Below are 18,893 nucleotides of genomic sequence, written 5' to 3'. Positions count from 1 at the left end.
TGGCTTCCTTTTATCCCCTTTTTTGATTCTTTTCTTAAAAAATATTTTTAATTATTATTTTAACTATGTTATTTTAATTATTATTTTTAACTGCTATTTACATAATAGTCAAACCTATTTATGGGGCAAATGCGATATTTTGATATAAGCATGTAATGTAATAATCAAATGAGGGTCACTGGGGTATTCATCACCTCAAGCATTTATCATTTCTTTGTGTTAGGGGCATTCCAGTGGCTTCTTTTGAAGTGAAGGTAGAAATGTTCTAATAACACTGAGAGAATCTAAACACTGCTCAGCAAATTAATTTCCTGAATGTTATCAGGTCCTCCTTAGCAAAAAATGTGCAAAATAAATATTTCAGAGTTATGCTTTTAAAATGTCAGGAATAAAATTCTTCCCTCTCAACATTACAGTATTGTCTCATTTGCTCTAACATGAAAATCCAGGAATCAAAAACGAGAACTTGCTAGAATCTATGCCCTTGTGATTTTAGCTTGAAATAAAGCAGTGAACATTTACTGTCATTGTATTAAATAAACTTTATAGGAGCCCACTGTTTTGGACTGAGCCCCTGTAGTAGGTCCCAACAAAGCAGACCAAACCAAAATGGAGTCACTCATGCTAAGTGCCACATAATTAAACCAAACTTGAAAATGGGATAGTTTTCCAAAAACACAGGAGATTCACCTCAACCAATAGGAAGGGGTCCAGTTTACCTGAGCCAGCATGAGGAAGTCCCCACTGTTTTAACCCTCTGAGGAAAGTAACTTTGTAATGACCAGTCTGCTTTTTGTTCCTTATATCTGCTTTCTTCCATCTTTTTCTGCCTATAAAACTCTGAGGGGAAAAAACACAAATTGAGGGTTTCTTTCCTGCTCTTACCATAATAATAATAATCAATACAGAAGACCTCTGTAACCAAATGTGTGTGTGGTGGGAAGTTTCTTCCCCTTCTCCCCATCTCCAAGCAAGCAATTAGTTCTGCTATAGACCTCGGCTGGGTGTCTGCCAATTAAATTCTGATATTATCTACCTGGAGATAGCATCAGATCCCACAGCTTGAGGGCTCAGTTTGACAAGACCACCTCCTGACCGTCACCACCAGACACCAGTTTTAAGTTTGGGCCTCCAGAATTTCTGATAGATCAGCTTCAAGTTGGGTTCCCATAATACCCTCTTTGGGTTTGATTAATTTGCTACAACAGTTCACAGAATTCAGGGAAAAACAACATTTATTGGTTTTTTACATAGGTTGTTATAGCCTATATATCTGAAGAAGTGCATAGGGCAAGGCATGTGGTAAGGGTCATGGATCTCCCATCCCTCACCTGGGCATGCCACCCTCTAGGAACCTCCATGTGTTTAGCTATCCGGAAGTTACTTGTCCTCCTGAGTTTTTATGAAGGCTTCATTACATAGGCATGATTGATTAAATCACTGATCATTGATGATCACTTTAACCTTGAGCCTCTCTCCCATCCCCAGAGGTTGGGGGTGTAGAGCTGAAAGTCTCAACCCTCTAATCCTGCCTGGAAGTCACTCCTGGCAGGCTTTTCCTAACCATTAAAACCAGGCTGGGTGGCCCAATTATTCATTTCCATAGCATCTTGACATTCTTGGGGATACTCATCCTCCTTTTAATTATTTATTCAATGACTGTCTTTTCAGCCAGATTATAAACACCTGAAAGAAAAGTCTTATGATGATGATGATTAGTTATAATCCCAGGGTCTTGCACAGAGCCTAATGATGAATATTTATTAAATGAGTGAAAGCTAATTGCCAAAGATGTAAAACTGATGAGTTATTTGGGCAGATTGCTATTTAAAAAAATCGATCAGTTTGCAAGAACTGTAAATTGAGAGAAATCAGTACTGTGCTGTGCCTTAGTTTGTGATATTGTGTAGTGCTACTGAGGTTTCCATGCCCTCTTGTGTTGTATAGTATGTTCATACCTATCCTTCCAGCTCAGGCTCACAGAATCTGAGAGTTGGGAAGAAATTCTAGAGTCACCTCATTCAAGGCTTCATTTGAGAGATGAGGAAATGCAAAGACCTCATTGCACCGAGAGTCATTGCATTCTCCAAGATGCCTCCCATGGAAGGCACCAGAACAGCCCTTGGACTCTGATCATGTGTTCTTGAAACTAAAAACTCTGCATCATAACTCTCTGAGCATAACTCAAATAGCTTGTGAAATGATGGGAAATCCAACATAAGTGGGCTACTAGAACCACAATTGGGTGGTCCAGGCACAGAGGCTTCCCAGGGTGTCACAAGCCAGCAGCAAGGGCTGTCACTCAAGGCTCAGGATTGGAGCTGTTGTATTATGAACTGAAAGGAGCTATAGCAGGGGTCAGTGAAGCAGGCAGGAGCTGTTCTCCAGAGGCCCACAGCAGTTGCCTCTCGATGACTCATTTCCTCCCACTGGAGCCAACTGGGTGACTGCTGGGCTTATCAAACTCAGCCCTCTGGACCTTTTTCTGGCCAGATTGGAGGAATGTTCCTGGCATATCTACCCATGTACCCTTTCTTTTCAGCAGACTGCAGTTATCTCCCCTTAGCTTTCCAACATGGGACACTTTGGGGTTCAAAGGAAAAATCCCTCTATCAGTTAGGCACATGGGAAGTGATTTCTGATCATGACAGGGAAGAGAATGATTTTCCATACGCCTGAAAGTTCAACACAGTTCATCAGTTCACAGCTCACATCTGTGTGCTGGGAATACAGGGCTGGCTGCACAATTCCTTGGTTTTGGCTCCCCTAATGCCTGGATAGAGGGGATACCTGCAAGAGCCCTCAGAATATATGAAAAGAGGAAGCAGTCCCGTGAGATCCTTAGTGATAGTGGAGTTGACATGGAGGACGATAAATCTGGTGGCAAAAATGTCAGACTCAGATGGTCTTTAATTCTCACTTTACTCTTCCTCATCTTTGCTTCTTTTTTTTTTCTTTTTGAGACAGAGTTCATTCTGTAGCCCAGGCTGGAGTACAGTGGCATGATCCTGGCTCACTGTAGCTTCTACCTTCTGTGCTTGAGAGATCCTACTGCCCCAGCCTTCTGATGAGCTGAGACTACAGGCATGCACCACAACATCTGGATAATTTTGTTTGTTTTTTTATAGAGACAAGGTTTCATTATGTTATCTAGGCTGACCTTGAAATCCTGGCCTCAAGAAGTCCTCCCATCTCAGCCTCCCAAGGTTCTGGGATTACATGAATGAGGCATTACGCTCAGCCTCCTCTTCCCTTTTGATAGCAAGGGGTGTCAGGACAAAGCACAGACACGGTAGACCAGTGATGTGCTTGGTGCTGTGATTTAAGGGCCATCTGCAGTTGGACTGGCTTTGACTGTGCAAAAAATGGACTTGCTTTTTGTTGGTCACATCTGCTTCCTCTCAAGGGATTGCCTGGAAAGGTGAACAGTCCAGCAAGGAAGTCCCTTCCTCCATCCTCTGCCACTGTCCTTAAACTCCCCTCCCCCAAATCCTTATTATGCTTCATCATTCCGTAGAAATACCTCAGCTTCCATCACACCCAACTCACAGTTCTGACAGGGCTCTCCAAATGCCCTGAATTAATGTCAAACTAACATAGGGAAAGTTGTTTTAAACTGTCTAAATTCAGCAGAAGAATAGCCACCCAGGGCAATAACTATTTACTTTCAGCAGCTTAAATGTAAATGTCATTAAACCTTTACAATGGTTCTCATAAATGCTATTCATTTTCATCCGCAGTTTCAAAGAATTACACATGGGAGTTTTTCAATTTAATATGAACGATAAATCTTATACATGTTGTGGGATCTGCTGGCCTATAAAAGCTGAGTAAGGCAGTTTCCACAAGGGCTTAGCTTGCTTGAAATAACTTAAGAACAAAACACCATTCTTCCAATGGGGGATGTGAAAGGAAAAGGAATAGAATTGGAAGAGGGGACCAGACAAGTAGCCAGTCAACCAGACTCTCTAAAAGTGCTTGGGCACAGGCTGAATTTATGCAAACTTAAGCAGATTATGTACCCTTTACATGCATATCTGTGTAAATGTGGATCTTCCTTTCTAGTAAGGGAGATAAGATTTGTACATAAATACTTGAAACTGTGTTGAAAGTGATAGGGTCATCATTATGATAACACCTATGATTTAGTGAGAACTTTTTCTACAATAAGCAGGAACTGTGCTAATGGCTTCAAATCTTTTATAAAAAGAAAGTTCACAACAACTAAAGAGTACAAAGAAAGTGAGGCTCAGAAAAGTTAAGGAATTTGCCCTGAATCACTCAGCTAGCTGGACTTCAAAACCAGAACTGACTCTAAACTAAAATTGTCAGATAAAATACGGGACACAAGTTACATCTGAATTTCAGATCAACAACAAATCATTTGTGAGCATAAGTATCTCCCCAATATTGCGATTTTTCTTTGTGAACTCTGGCAGTTCTACACCATCTCTCAATTGAAAAAGCTCTTCTTAAGTAGTGTGAGAATTCAGGACAAGGAGAGGTTTCTTCTGGTTAGGAATGTCATAAAATAGATTGTTGCCCATAGTTCTGGGTTCTCAATCCCATTTCAGATGAAATGTTATGACTAAGAGAAGCATAAGACTTGAGAAAACTGTCACATAGACAGCATTTGTTTTTAATGTGATATGCCTCGCAAAGTTTAAACCATTTTTTCCTCTGGACTCCATCAGCAAAAAACACTGGAGCATTCACTTCCAAAATATACATATTTACTTATGACTGATACATTGATACTATTGTATTAGTATACTGTCATGTACAAAAAGCACAAAAATAAAGCTAGAGGGGCAAGTTATAAAAATATAAACAGTTGGGAGGCTGAGGTGGGTGTATCATCTGAAGGTCGTCAGGAGTTCAAGACCAGCCTGACCAATATGGTGAAACCACATCTCTACTAAAAATACAAAAAAATTAGCCTAGTATGGTGGCACACACCTATAAACCCAGCTACATGGGAGGCTGAGGCAGGAGAATTGCTTAAACCTGGGAGGCAGAGGTTACAGTGGGCTGAGGTTGCGCCACTGCACTCCAGCCTGAGTGACAGAGTGAAATTCTGTCTCAAAAACATACATATATTTATATGGAGAGAGAGAGAGAATATGTGTGTGTGTGTGTGTGTGTGTGTGTGTGTATAAACAGAAACACTACCATTTTCTTTTCGTACCTAGTACATTGTATTGCAATCTTGGCTCACTGCAACCTCTGCTTCCTGGGTTCAAGTGATTCTTGTGCGTCAGCCTCCCAATTAGCTGGGATTACAGGTGTGCACCACCACACCCAGCTAATTATTTATTTATTTATTTTAGTAGAGTTGGGGTTTCACCATACTGACCAGGCTGCTCTTCAACTCCTGACCTCAAGTGATCCTTCCACCTCGGCCTCCTAATCTTTTTTTCTTCTTTATTTCTTAATGAATTACTATGGGCACATAATAATTGTATATGTTTTTGGGGTACCAGCTCCCCTCTCTTCAAGCCAAACCCTTTTCCACCCTGTTTATGGCTCAAGATGCTTCCCTTCTGCAGAAGACATTGAAGAGGTTATTATAAACGTTCTGGGTAGAAGAAGAGAAACAGGAAGGCTGTTGAGAAGCCTGAGGAGAGAGAGAGGGCCTTGGCTTGAGCCTGGAAAGGGGGAGAAAGACAACCCTGACAAACCAGGCGAGCTTCCCAGGGGCAGCGCCCTGAAATAAAAGAAGGGTGGGTGCATTTATGAGATGACTTTTATAGAGTTAGTCAGAACTTTACAGGCTTTCACATGTCTGCCTCTTCTTAACCTTGACAGAGGACCCTGATACACATGACTTCACTCTTTCAATTCTAGGGAGTTCTTTTGGTTTTCTGAATCAATCTCTCTCTCTCTCTCTTTCTCTGTTTTTCTCTTTCTCTCTTTCTGATGGAGTCTCCCTCTCTTGCTCAGGCTGGAGTACAGTGGCACGATCTCTGTTTACTGCAGCCTCTGCCTCCCAGGTTCAAGCAATTCTCCTGGCTCAGCCCCCTCAGTAGCTGGGATTACAGGTGCCCACCACCACACCCAGCTAACTTTCTATCGATTTCATCATGTTGGCCAGGCTGGTCTCAAACTCCTGAGCTCAAGTGATCTGCCTGCTTCAGCCTCCCAAAGTGGTGAGATTACAGACCTGAGCCACCACGCCTGGATTGTTTTCTGAACATTTCTAAACCTCAGTAATATTCATATTTTCAAAGTCTCATTTGTTCTGAACTGCAGTGGATGATGAATTTATAGAGAATTAAGATATTAGGTATATAGAACACGGAATTATGATTAGATGAAAATAATACATTTTGTCTTTCTATTTCAAGATGGAAGAGATGGGTAAGAAAAATCATTTCTATTCTGACAGAGAGAAGAGAGAAAACCCAGGCCACAGGGTCCTAGCTGCTCAAATGCAACCAGGACACAGAAGCAGTGGAGCTGTTGAACCTGAAAGTATACAGCCTAGGGTGGGAGGCAGTCGAGCCAAAATGAGGGTGGATGGAGGACTAGGAGTCAAAGCAGAGAGGCTCTCCAGGGTCTGCATATTCTGTGCCAGGCTCAATTCCAAGTTCTTTACATATTATAACTCACGTAATCCTTATTTTCCATCTGGCTCTGAAGTCTGTACTATGCCAAGCTCATGCAGAAGGACCCGAGTGAATACAGGAATGCATGAATGCTTTTGTACCAGAGCAATTTCCTGAGAGTTGGCCCAAATTTAGAGGACAGGAAACCCTGAGACTATCCGAGACTGAATTTCTTGCTCGTCAGAATTTAGGGCTAGATTTTATTTAAAAATAATAAAATGGTTCATTCTGTAAGCACGTTGATAGATTTTTATACCTGCTATACTTGTAATTCATGAATAACTTATTTTGCTCTTTTTCTTGCCTCTTATCAGAATGATAACCCAATGTTTTTTCCATAAGGCACAGACTAGTCCACCTACAGCAAAGGCCAAGCAAACCTGAAAAGGGATAGGGTGGGTAGTTAATGCTATAAATTCTTTGTTCAGTTTTCATGATTAAGACAGGCCTGGACAGGCAAAGTGACTCATGCCTGTAATCCCAGCATTCTGGGAAGCCAAGGCGGGTGGATCACTTGAGGTCAAGAGGTCGAAACTAGCCTGGCCAACATGGCAAATCCCCATCTCTACCAATAATACAAAAATTAGCCAAGCATGTTGGCACACCCATGTAATTCCAGCTACTTGGGAGGCTAAGGCACAAAAATTCCTTGAACCCAGGAGGCTGAGGTTGCAGTAAACCAAGATCGTGCCACTGCACTACAATCTGAACGACAGAGTGAAACTGTCTCTCAAAAAAAAAAAAAAAAAAAAAAAAAAAAGATAGGCTTCCCTCTTGTCTGAGAGGGACAAAGGCAGAAAAGCCAATCGGTACATGACTATTGTGAATTGACATATTGTTAGAGGGGTCACAAATTCTAAATGGCATTTTTGTTCAGTGGTCATGGCGTGCTTATTCTGAACTGAATCACCTGCTCTGGTTTGCTGTTCAAACACCAGAATTGTTTATGTGCTGCATCAAGGCAGTCCTTGCGCTGGGAGCCTCATCCCTAGAAGCATCCCCAAATCAACCTGAGCTCCTCAACTCCCAACATGGTCTGACCAGCGCACAGCTTCAGAGTCACTGATGTGGATCAAGTTTACAGAACCTATTGCTGTGTTTCTGCTGTCTCTTAGCAACGCCTTTCAGGGTGGCCTGATTCAGTTGCCATCACTACCTGGCACCTGGGAAGGGAAATCTTCCAGGATGAGGAGAAGTCACCCAGGTCCAGGGAATTGCCACCACTCTCTGATATACAGACACACAATCTAGGTCCAGATGTTCTAATCTGGATTTCAAATTCTCCGATGTTGTCTTAAATCATGCATATTTTTTATGCTGAAATATGTACTTCATTTCATGACATTGTATTGTTTTCCATACATGTAGTTTACTATTTTTAGTTTATTTTTATGCCTTTAAATAAAAGGTATAATTTTACAACTCAGAAATATTTTCAAAAATTAATTACTAATTTTTTTTTTGAGATGAAGTCTTGCTGTGTTGCCCAGGCTGGAGTGCAGTGGCACAATCTCGGCTCACTGCAACCTCTGTCTCCCAGGTTCAAGCAATTCTCCTGCCTCAGCCTCCTGAGTAGCTGGGAATACAGGCATCCGCCACCATGCCCAGCTAATGTTTTGTATTTTTAGTAGAGATAGGATTTCACCATGTTGACCAGGCTGGCCTCTAACTCCTGACTTCAAGTGATCCACCTGCCTTGGTCTCCCAAAGAGCTATGATTACAGATATGAGCCACCACTCCTGGCCATTAATTACTAATTTTTAAAATACATTTATTTTCGTTGTAGAGATAGTCTCTCACTGTGTTTCCCAGGCTGGTTTCAAACTCTTGGCCTCAAGTGATCCTCCCAGCTTGGCCTCCAAAAATGTTGGAATTGCAGGCATGAACCACAGCACCCAGCCTGTAAACCTTAATCTAATTTTCAGGTTTCAGGCAATTTTACTCCATGTCTATATGATTATATCACTGCTGATTTCTTTCATAATGAATTATGAAATTCACACATGAACTCAGGAGAAGTCTAAAACTCAAATTCTCTTCACATTCTTTCAATTCACCAGGCTTTTTCTTCTTTTACTCTGATGTCCCCTGAAGTCAATCTCTATTGAGATTCTCCTCTGACTCAATGGCATAAAAATGGTGGCTGGGCACAATGGCTAACGCCTGTAATCCCAGCACTTTGGGAGGCTGAGGTGGGTTGGAGCACCTGAGGTCAGGAGTTCAAGACGAGTTTGGCCAACATAGCAAAACCCCGTCTCTACTAAAAGTACAAAAATTAGTCGGGCATGGTAGCAGGTGCCTGTAATCCCAGCTACTCAAGGAGGCTGAGGCAGAAGAATTGCTTGAACCTGGGAGGGGGAGGCTACCGTGAGCCGAGATTGCACCACTGCACTCCAGCCTGGGTGACAAGAGCGAGACTCCATCTCAAAAGAAAAATTGATGACTTTTTTCTCAAATGATGATGTGCAGATAGTAACTTGGACAGTAATTACCCCATTGTAGGGTTGAATTGATTATTAACACAAAGTATAAAACCCTTTTATATACACTGCCAGTGTTTCATGCTGTTTTAACATGCCTCTCTGCCTTAAACTTAAAGCTTATAGAGAGCAGGAAAAGAATCTTCTGTTTTATGTCTTATAAAAGACCCACAGAAACACTTAATAAGTTAATTTAATAATGTGTATGGTAACTTACACATAATCAACAATGTAATTCCTGCATTCACTTTGAATACATGCTTCTAATTGGATTCATGTAATGCTTTTTCTCCAAAGAGCTTCAGAGGCTACAAACACAAGGCAACGTAATAAATGAAGAAAAGGCAGGCGCCAGCCAGAAGTGGTTCACAAAACGGTATAAGAAGACAGGTTGTTATGGAGGATGTGCTTTATAAAGAACATGGTGGAAGGTAGTTTGCAGAGCATGCTAAGAAAAAGTTCCCTTACAAAAAATGATTGAGGATGAGAAAATAAAAATTTTGCCATGAGCTTTCTCAAATGGCATGAAAAGAAAAGTAGGAATGATTTATTTCACTCGAAAACATTTATTTTATAGGTTGTTTAAAGCATAGAATAGAGCTGATTCTACTTGCCTTACAATGGAAACAAATTTGTTTTTTAGTTTCCTGAGGAGAAGGCCAGAACAGAGGAAACTGAAAAACTACTAACAATCAAGAAGAACTCCGAGAGCAGAGTACTATCAGGAGAGGGACCCATTAAATATGAGGGCGAATAGTCTTGAAGACCTAAGGGTACCAACAAGCCATACTTGAGATCAGAGTGATTACTTCTATTGTCAGATTAAGTTATGTTATGTGTGTGACATTTAAGGAAACAGAAACACAGTGGATATTAAATGCTCATTAGAAAAGTTTTTATCCAAATGTTGTTTTTAAATTGTTACTTTAAAGGTCAAGCAAAATTTGTTTTTTAAAGAGAATTTCTGTGGAACATGTTAAAAGAACCCCCTTTCTTCCTCCCTCCCTTCCTCCCTCCCTTCCTTCTCTTTTCACCCTTCTCACAATTACAGCTACATAGATGCCCATGTGACTCTGATCTTGGGCAGCTTGGAAGCACAGAGCTGAGTTTGAATTTCAAACTGACTAGCTCTGTAGGCCTTTATGGGATGAACTTTCAGGTTCTTTTTCTAATCTCAACCTCATCTTTCCTTGACCTTAACTTTTATTTGTATATTTTCCTAGACTTGATTGTTTATTACCATTTACCTTTCACTATTGTTTTTATTCATTATTTGCTCTTTGTTGTAGGATATGGGAACTTCTTTGTGGAAGAAGATTGAGTCTATCTAAACAAACTCTCCTGAGACTTCTCTGAGATATCTCTGACATGAGATGAATCGTCTAACCTTTTCACTGATACTGCATCATACAATCAGTGAGAACTCAATGAAGAGCAACAAACCTCCTTGAAGATAAAATGAGATTTTCCAATGATATAACATTGTAAGTGCTTGAATAATTCCCTGAAGCTTTTTACCTCATAATCAGCTGGACCTGGTCATTGAAAGATTAATGCAAAATCACACATCCTGAAAATTAAAAGTTAAATTCCAAAAAGTCAAAATGGACTAAAAATAATCACAGGAAATATGCACAGCATGAAGGGCAGCCAAAAAAGAATCACAGATGCTGATGACTTTAGAAGGAAGGTGAATGTCCTAAAAAAAAAAAAAAATGCAGCCCCGCAATTATCTGACAATGCCAACTCCATGTAGCAATCATTCTTTCATTTGCCCACCTTTTCATCTGCCTAGAGACACTTGCAGAGAGTTGTCAGCTAAAAGTGTAAAGTGATTTCTTTGTATAAATGTTCTATCTGAGCTCTCTCAAATTTTAGGGAAGCTATTAAACATTTTATAGCTTTTAGTGAGATTTTTAAAACCAACATCCTGGAACTTTGTAATAGATTAGAATCCAATTATTGTGTGATGTGATTTATAAATATATTTGCTTACTTATGCTTATTTAATACATGTGCTAAATCGTATGGTACAGTTCAAGGTTCAGTATAACCCAATTAAGGGAATGTAGCTACTTTTTTGGTGTTCTGACTTCTGGAATTTTAGGTCAGGAATCCCAGAGAATTGATGTAAAGTTGAAGGGACCACATGCAGAATCCATGATAGTCATCTGTTCATTATACAACCTGCTTTCACTAAGTCTTTGTAGGTCTCATAACATCCTATAGTCTCTATGAATCTACAAGGAAAAAAATTTTGTTGTTTTTGAGACAGTCTTGTTCTGTGGCCCAGGCTGGAATGCAGGGGCACAATCAAAACTCACTGTAGCCTCAAACTCCTAGATTCAACTGAGATTCCTGCCTCGGCCTCCCAAAGTACTAGGGTTACAGGCATAAACCACCGAACCCAGCTAGGAAAAAAAAAGTCTTCCAAAGAGAAAATTTTTACCATATCATAACCAGTAGCAGATTGTAGAAGCAAACCTATTTATGAATCATATCAGGTAATGATTTGATCTACTGTATTACAAAGTTCAAGGATGCTGTTTTAAAAAATCTCCCCAGAAGCTATAAAATATATAATTTAAAAACGCATTTATAGATTCTGCCTTAATCATATATTAATATATAATTTGATCTCAAAATATAAAATATAAGAGAGCTCAAATAGAACATTTATACAAAACAATCACTTTATACTCTCAGCTGACAACTCTTTGCAAGTGCTTCTGGGCATTTATTGGGTTGGCTGCCTGCATTTCCTCCTCTGCTCTCTGCTTCCCATCACCTTTTAGAAATCGTCTTTTGCCCAGACCCCCATGGCATAACCCCTTTCAGGATATCAGCACACCTGTTAGCACAATGTGAGCTGCACCTACCTCTGTGCCCACCACAGTAAGTTGAGTGGGTACCAGCCCACGTTAGACCAAAAAGTCTCTTCCCAAAAAGATAGACCTAAGAGATATCTGTCTTAGCCTGGATTGTCTTCTAAACAGAAGAGATGTAAACCTGGGAATAGAGTTGGCCAAATTTCTCCATGTGGAGAAGGGAGATGAGTAAGCAAATGGGCAGAAAGAGAAAGAGGGATTCACAGAAGACTGAATAAAGAAAGGGCAGGCAGAAGATAGCAGAGGAGAGATGAAAAAAACGACAACTGACATACTGGAGTTGCATTGAACCCCTGTGTCCCAGCTCCCCATCCAATTCCTTTCAACACGTTGCACGGACACAGCTGTAAAGGTGTCCTTGCACTCTTGGCCCTCTTCTTCCTATAGATGGATTGAGATGCTGAGGTGTTTGTACTTCCAGGAGAATTGCACCTATACAATGATCCACAGGACTCTTGTGTGTAAATGTTGAAGGATGGGGTAAGGAGAGAAAAAGAGCCAGAGAAGGTTGTCATGGGAACACCAAGGCGAATCACAAGAGGGAAAAGGATTGAAACCCATTCTGCTATCTCAGGCTTTATTTATTTAAGTTATAAATCAAGACATCTGTGTCAAAACCAATGTAGCATAAAATGTACTAAAGATAAGCTTTTCAATCCAATCAATACTGCCTCCAAAATACCAGAATCTTTTAAAATGGATGTTTTACTGCACATTTATTCTATATTTCTGTTAAAATTACCATATGAGCATTTGTGGATGCTCTTTCTTTGTTCTAGTTTCTTTTATAAAATTCTAAATGACTCACCAAGTAGAATTAATATAAAGAGAGAATTATCTAGAATACTATTTTATGAGAAAATCAATTTCTAAACTTACGACACACCAGAAAGTCGAACAGGCTTGAGTAACGCAATGTTTACCCTTAATGAGGTAAATGACTGCTTCCTGGTGGTTAAGTAGACCAGGGAGTCAATGTTCAATTCATAGAAAGGAATTTTATTTAACTGGAACTGTTATAGGACAGTTTGCAATACTGGTCCAAAATTCTGTGGTGGGAATTGGTGTTACTGCTCAAAGAAAGCACTGACTCTTCCATATCTCTGAGTGTCTTGCTCCCCATGGAAATCCCAGTTTTCCCTAAGAAAGGTAGGCCCTCTCTATATGAAAGTTTCCTGTAGTGAAGTCATTGACAAAATAATGAATCTTTAGAGATAAGCTCAGATAGATGAAATTAACTTTTTCTTTTGGATGGAGTCTAGCTCAGTCATTCAGGTTGGAGTGCAGTGGCGTGATATCGGCTCACTGCAACCTCTACCTCCCGGGCTCAAACGATTCTCCTGCCTCAGCTTCCCTAGTAGCTGGGATTACAAGTGCCTGCCACCATACCTGGCTAATTTTTATACTGTTTTATATTTTCAGTAGAAACAGGGTTTCACCATGTTGGCCAGGATGGCCTTGAACTGTTGACCTCAAATGATTCGCCAGCCTCAGCCTCCCAAAGTGCTGGGATTATAGGTGTGAGCCTCCACACCTGGCCAAAATAAATTGTTTTAATACCTTTCTTTCCTTAAAGAGTTTCATTACCTTTCTGGATTCACAGATGCACAGGTATTATAGAATTTTTGAGGTAGAAAGACCTCCAGGAGAAAACAAGAGAAGATAGCTTTGTTCAGTGAGTTGTCAGAGGCCACAGAGCTAATTTTTCAGTAAAACTGGAGTTTCTTTGCCATCTTGTAAATTAAACAAAAAACTTTCTACCCAAAACGTAATGCACTTTACAGATGTATATTTCAGACATTAGTTTGATTTTAAGGAATAACAATCCAAGCTAATGAGTTAACATGATTTTTCCTAGTCTGCTAGACAGTGTCTGCATGTAAGACAATAGACCTCCAACGCATTTCCATTGATTAGATAAATGAATGATATCCCAACCCCTGTCTCCCTCTCACTCAAACCCCCTGCTGGCTCCTTGTCTGTCATACTCATCTCCTCTCCCTCTTCTAAACCCTGAACACCCTTCTTACAAGCTAGTGATCAAAACTCAAAAAGTAGATTGGTTTTGAGGATCGATAGTGGGGGAGGAAGGGAAAAAGACTAAAATAGAGCAGTCAATTTTTTCTGGAAATTTAAAGCCATCAGTGAAATTTTTGTACAGTCTGTAAAAATGAAGGACATTAAAAAAACATATTTACTACTAATTTTCTAAGGCTGTTTATATACCAAAAGTCACTGCTACTTTAAGACATAAAATATGCAAAATATGGAGATGTAGTAAATAAAATTTAACATGTGGAAATATCTTGAAATGATGATAGAGAAAGCTTTTTTCCTCCTCTCTTTTGAGTCGGGTCTGTTTTCCTTGTCTTCTTATCTTTGGCCCCAAGCTCAAATCAAATGGGAACAGTTCCCTGGGTTCCCACAGAGGGGCAGCAGCACATGGGGCCGGGAGATAGGGCAGGCACTGGCCCTGGTACGCAGAATGTTCTCCGATTCACAATGACAGACTTACCACAAGAATGTTAGAGCCCTCCGTTGGCACCACCCTGAGCTGAGCCTCCACGTCCCCCACACCCAGACCTTCACTGCTTCTAGAAAGCTGGCTGGACTCATTGGCACAAGGTTAGGTCACCAGACTTAAAGTCCTAAGGGTCTTTCACCAACCCTCTCCACCAGAGGAATTAGGAGTGCAGTGTAGACCACCAGGTTTCAGGAAGTGTAGAATTACTTCCAAGGAAATCTTGCCAGCTGGAAAGACAGTGAAAGAAGCCAGAGAGAGCCCTGGCCTCAGGGTAGACAACTTGAGGGCTGGGCCTGAGTTGTCTTGTCCTAGTCCCACGGAGTTGCTTACCATCCACAAATATCTGTCTCTTCACCAGTGAAGTGGGGGTGATAATAACATACATGCTTGCAGAATTTTGAGCTTTTTCATAAGAGGAAACAACACAGTGGAAGCTGTCCAGGTCACAGACTGCTCTGATTGTTTTTACTAAAGTCTGGTCATAGAATAAACTAAGAACCACACGATCTGTTCTTCACTCCTTATACTACTCAGAAAGATGCAAGCCAACAGTTTTTACTCTGGAACCTGTGATGTTTCAACACTGAGAGAATAAATTGAGCTGTTTTGAATCTGCAAAGAAACAAGTTTACTCTTCAGATCCAGGATTTTCTCTTCAGAAAGTTGACACTAGAACCTCAACTCTACAGTACACGTGTAGGAATGATGTTTCCTTCCCTGTAACCAAGATTTCACTTTAATAAATATAACTGAGCACATTTTCCGTAAGTTCATTGACTGAAAGTTTCCACTGTGGAGAGTGAAGGGTGTTAGCATCCACAGTGGTCAAGAAGATATTATATTTTGATCAGCTTTTCAATACTTTGCTACAACTCATACAGCTGCATTCCAGAACATGGAAGGATTGAGTACTTCTCACACACTCATCTTTCAAATCTAGATAGCACCTTAATCTGTCCAGGGCTGGACAGCTGGAAAAACGATTTCTGTCAATTGTGCTGCTTTGTCTAACACCCAACCATGGGCAGGGGTTCCCTGGTTAGAGATAGCCATACAGCACCCACAGGATCTGAGGGTGCTAATTTCACAACTCCCCTCTCTCTCCATGGCACAGGGAATCACATTGTCTGACCAGCAAGGTCAAGAGTAGGTTTTTGTAACCCCATACCTTCACCAGACTCTGGGTTCACGTGCTACCCCACACCTCTGATTCCATGGCTTCCCTGGTCCTACCTGGTATCCCATTGATTTGGCTTCTCCTCTTCTCTCCCTTATAACTACTGAGGGCACCTTTCACTTCAGTCCACAAATCTCCCTTGCAACTGTGAAGCAGGGGATGTCATCAGTATTTTCAAGATGGAATAACTGAGCCTCAGAGAGCTCTGGCGGCTTGCTCTGACCAAGGACTTAGACTTGGGGCTTCTAACTTTTTAGCTAGGAATCCTGCAACCTTTAACTTAGATGGAGCAGATACTGGGCCCATTTACAGAGGGGTCTGAATAAGGTGGACAAGGGTGAGATCCACACACTTGGATCAATTCCCAAAGTGCCTCTCCCCCAAGAAATGGCAACAGCTCTGAGGCTTCAGCTTATCTGCCAAAGGCAGGAGGGAAGAGTGAGAAAAGATGGGGTTTTCAAGTCATCAGGCCAGCATAGAAGTACACAAACCATGTGTGACCCCACATACAGAGATGGGCTCTGACGTAGGGGTTTGTCATTCCTCCTAAATCCCAGTAGGAAATAAGAGATGCAAGAATTAGGATGGAATGTAAACTATTTCTTAAGGAAGCATGCTAACATCTCTTCACCCAAGAGCGCTACTCTGGAGAGAACTTTCTTCCCGATTCTTAACTATGGCTACGCAGGCCCTTGGTAAATAGAGAAAAGGGAAGGAAGGGTGTTCAGATGAAGTGACACCCACTCCAAACCCATGGCAGGTCCCTGCAAGATGCTGTGAATTTCATTCATTTCTTTTGTGACTTCCCTGAGTTCCCCTCCATGCTGACCCTCAACACTCCAATGACTCCCTCTTCCTTCCATCTCCTCCCTCCACCCTCCATACACTTCCTCACCTCCACCCTCATGATCACACACATGCAAAGGATAGCAGGATGTCCACACTGCTGAGAAAAGAAAGCTGAATGAGAATTTTCAGTGTTGTCCTCCCATTTGGAGAACAGTGCACCTGAGCTAGGTGGAGAAGGTGGGCTGCAGGCACCAGCACAACAGGAAGGCTGGGCCAGAAGTACAGAGTGTAAGATGCTAACAACAAGAGCAGGCAAGGTCATGATCAGAGGCAGAGCCCATAGAGCTGGAAAAGACTCTGGAGGCCATACAGGGCTGCCTTGCCCTTCCTGATGGGGAATGGAGGCTCCCGTCCCAGGATGCACATCCATTTGGTGGTGGTGGTCTAGGTGTGTTGGAGAGATGGGAGGTAGATGTGAGCCCTAGAAAATCAGGTGTTCACAGATGACAGTAGGGTGTGGCTGAGTTCCAAGGCTGTGCTCTGGTTCTAGAAACTTCCACAGATCCCTGGAGCCTCCCCAATTGTTTCCAATGCCCATTCTGGAGAACAGGCTTTTGCCCTTGTCTTTCTGCAAGGGTGGGGAGGATGTTTGCCCAGTCATGTTTCTATCTCCTCATCTGAAATTGGAGCTGTGGAGCTCATTTCTCAGAGTAGTTAAGAGGACTAATGGGATGTAAGAAAATGCCTAGCATATCACAGAGCCCAGTAAATGTCTGGGTACCTCCTTTGTCCTTCCTTCTCATGTTCCCCTACAAAGTATGCCTGACTTTTCTCCCATCTCTGGCAGAACTCTCGGGCAACAGTTGGACCTTGCCTCCTTCCAAACAAAATGTTTCCGGTGGCCTGGAAGATGGGAGAGGACAGAGCCAAGGCCAGGCCTGGGAGGGCTACGGCCCGTGGGCAACTCTGCTGTCGAGGTGTGGCCCATCCAAACAGAGGAGAGAACCAACGCCAGAAACTGGGGGCCAGGGTGGCATGTCTGTCCCCTGGCTCCCTTTCTTCTGGGGGGATTCAGGCCACATGAGTTCTTACCTTAAGAGGCAGAGTGGCAGGTGGGGCTGGGCAGCTCTTGCTGATGTGCACAGCTGGACAGTACCTGTAGAGCCGTGCTCTTGTCGCCTGCACTGTGGTGCCTGTGCCCTCCTTACAGCTCCTTGGGAGTATCTGGCAGGTCTCAGCACCTCTCCTCAGCACAGTCCTTTCCCCTCCATCTGCAGCGTGGACCAGGATAGCCTGTGGAGGGGAGCATCCCAAGGCATCCCTGCATCGGGGATCCATGCCCCACAGGTCCTGGGTAGCAGAAGTGATCAGCCCGTGCTTCCAGCCCATGGAGGGACTGCTGCTTCCATTGCTCATGACGGGAGCTGGGCTAGGAAACCTCCATGCCAGAGGCTGTAGCCAGCTCAGTTTCTTAGAGGCAGGGGCCTGGCAATGCCTGTGGTGTGGGGGTCTGCAAATGCCACCCCTGCTTACGTCCAGATCCTGGGATATTTTCCTCCCTTCCTTCTTTTCCTTTGGAGCAGAGCAAGTGAAAGCAGCTGGTTCCGTCGTCTCAGGGCCTGCCTTCTGCAGCAGCCTCAAAGGAGGGGCAGTTGAGCCCTGTGTGCGCCTGAGGTCCCAGCCTGCCAAGAAGCCTGTCCTGGGACTTGGGAAACTGTGTCCCTCCTCCAGGCCCCCTGGGGTTGCCACTGGAGATGGGGCGGGGACAGCACAGGCTGGAGGAGCCCGCAGCTGGATGAAGAGGGAGGAAGTTTTCATCCGCTCTTGCTGAAGCTCCCCGGCCATTTCCTTCGGGCGGGGGGTCAGGCTGGTCCCTGCCAGGGTGGAGTTTCAGACCTCAGTGCCCAGGGATGCAAACAGCAGCAGCTGTGGGCAGACGTGACTCAGCCCCATGGTTCCACTGACAGCCTGAGGAAGGAAACAACATGTCTTCAGCACCCAGGGGAGTCTTTAAAATAGGGGGATCAGATAATGATCTTGGCCACAGAGCTGGACTCTGCACTCTTGCCACAGAATCGCAAAAATATATTAGTGGAGAATAATCTACAAGTGAGGGGTGACAGTGAGGACAGTAAAGACAACGCCTCTCACTTTTGTCTTTGTTGAGACGAGTCCAGGTCTGTCGTTCAGGCTGGAGTGCAGTGATCTTGGCTCACCTCTGCCTCCAGGGCTCAAGCAATTCTCCTGCCTCAGCCTCCCACTGAGTAGCTGGATTACAGGCACTCGCCACCATGCCCAGCTAATTTTTGTATTTTTTAGTAGAGTCGGGGCTTTGCCATGCTGGCCAGGCTGGTCTTGAACTGCTGACTTCAGATGATTCATTAGCTCCACCCCAGCCTCCCAAAGTGCCGGGATTACAGGCGGGA

General features: G+C 42.8%; 1 protein-coding gene and 1 long non-coding RNA gene across 4 annotated transcripts in view; one reads left to right on the top strand and one right to left on the bottom strand.

Annotated features, from left to right (window-relative positions):
• Positions 1-10,823, top strand: part of LOC118146765 (uncharacterized) — a 40,758-nt gene extending 29,935 nt beyond the window's left edge. The window contains exon 3 of the long non-coding RNA XR_004732707.2: positions 10,379-10,823. This is a non-coding gene — a long non-coding RNA (uncharacterized LOC118146765). The remainder of the gene's footprint in view (positions 1-10,378) is intronic.
• Positions 1-18,316, bottom strand: part of PSD3 (pleckstrin and Sec7 domain containing 3) — a 553,221-nt gene extending 534,905 nt beyond the window's left edge. For all 3 annotated transcript variants that reach the window (XM_017963724.4, XM_078347353.1, XM_054243785.2), the window contains exon 1: positions 17,560-18,316. In XM_017963724.4, the coding sequence (XP_017819213.3) occupies positions 17,560-18,312 (753 nt within the window). In that variant the 5' untranslated portion in view covers positions 18,313-18,316. The remainder of the gene's footprint in view (positions 1-17,559) is intronic.
• Between the last annotated feature and the right edge of the window lie 577 nt (positions 18,317-18,893).

Source organism: Callithrix jacchus, chromosome 13 (assembly GCF_049354715.1).
Source record: "Callithrix jacchus isolate 240 chromosome 13, calJac240_pri, whole genome shotgun sequence".
NCBI classification, from domain to species: Eukaryota; Metazoa; Chordata; class Mammalia; order Primates; family Cebidae; genus Callithrix; species Callithrix jacchus.
This window is presented reverse-complemented; position numbering and strand designations above follow the sequence as displayed.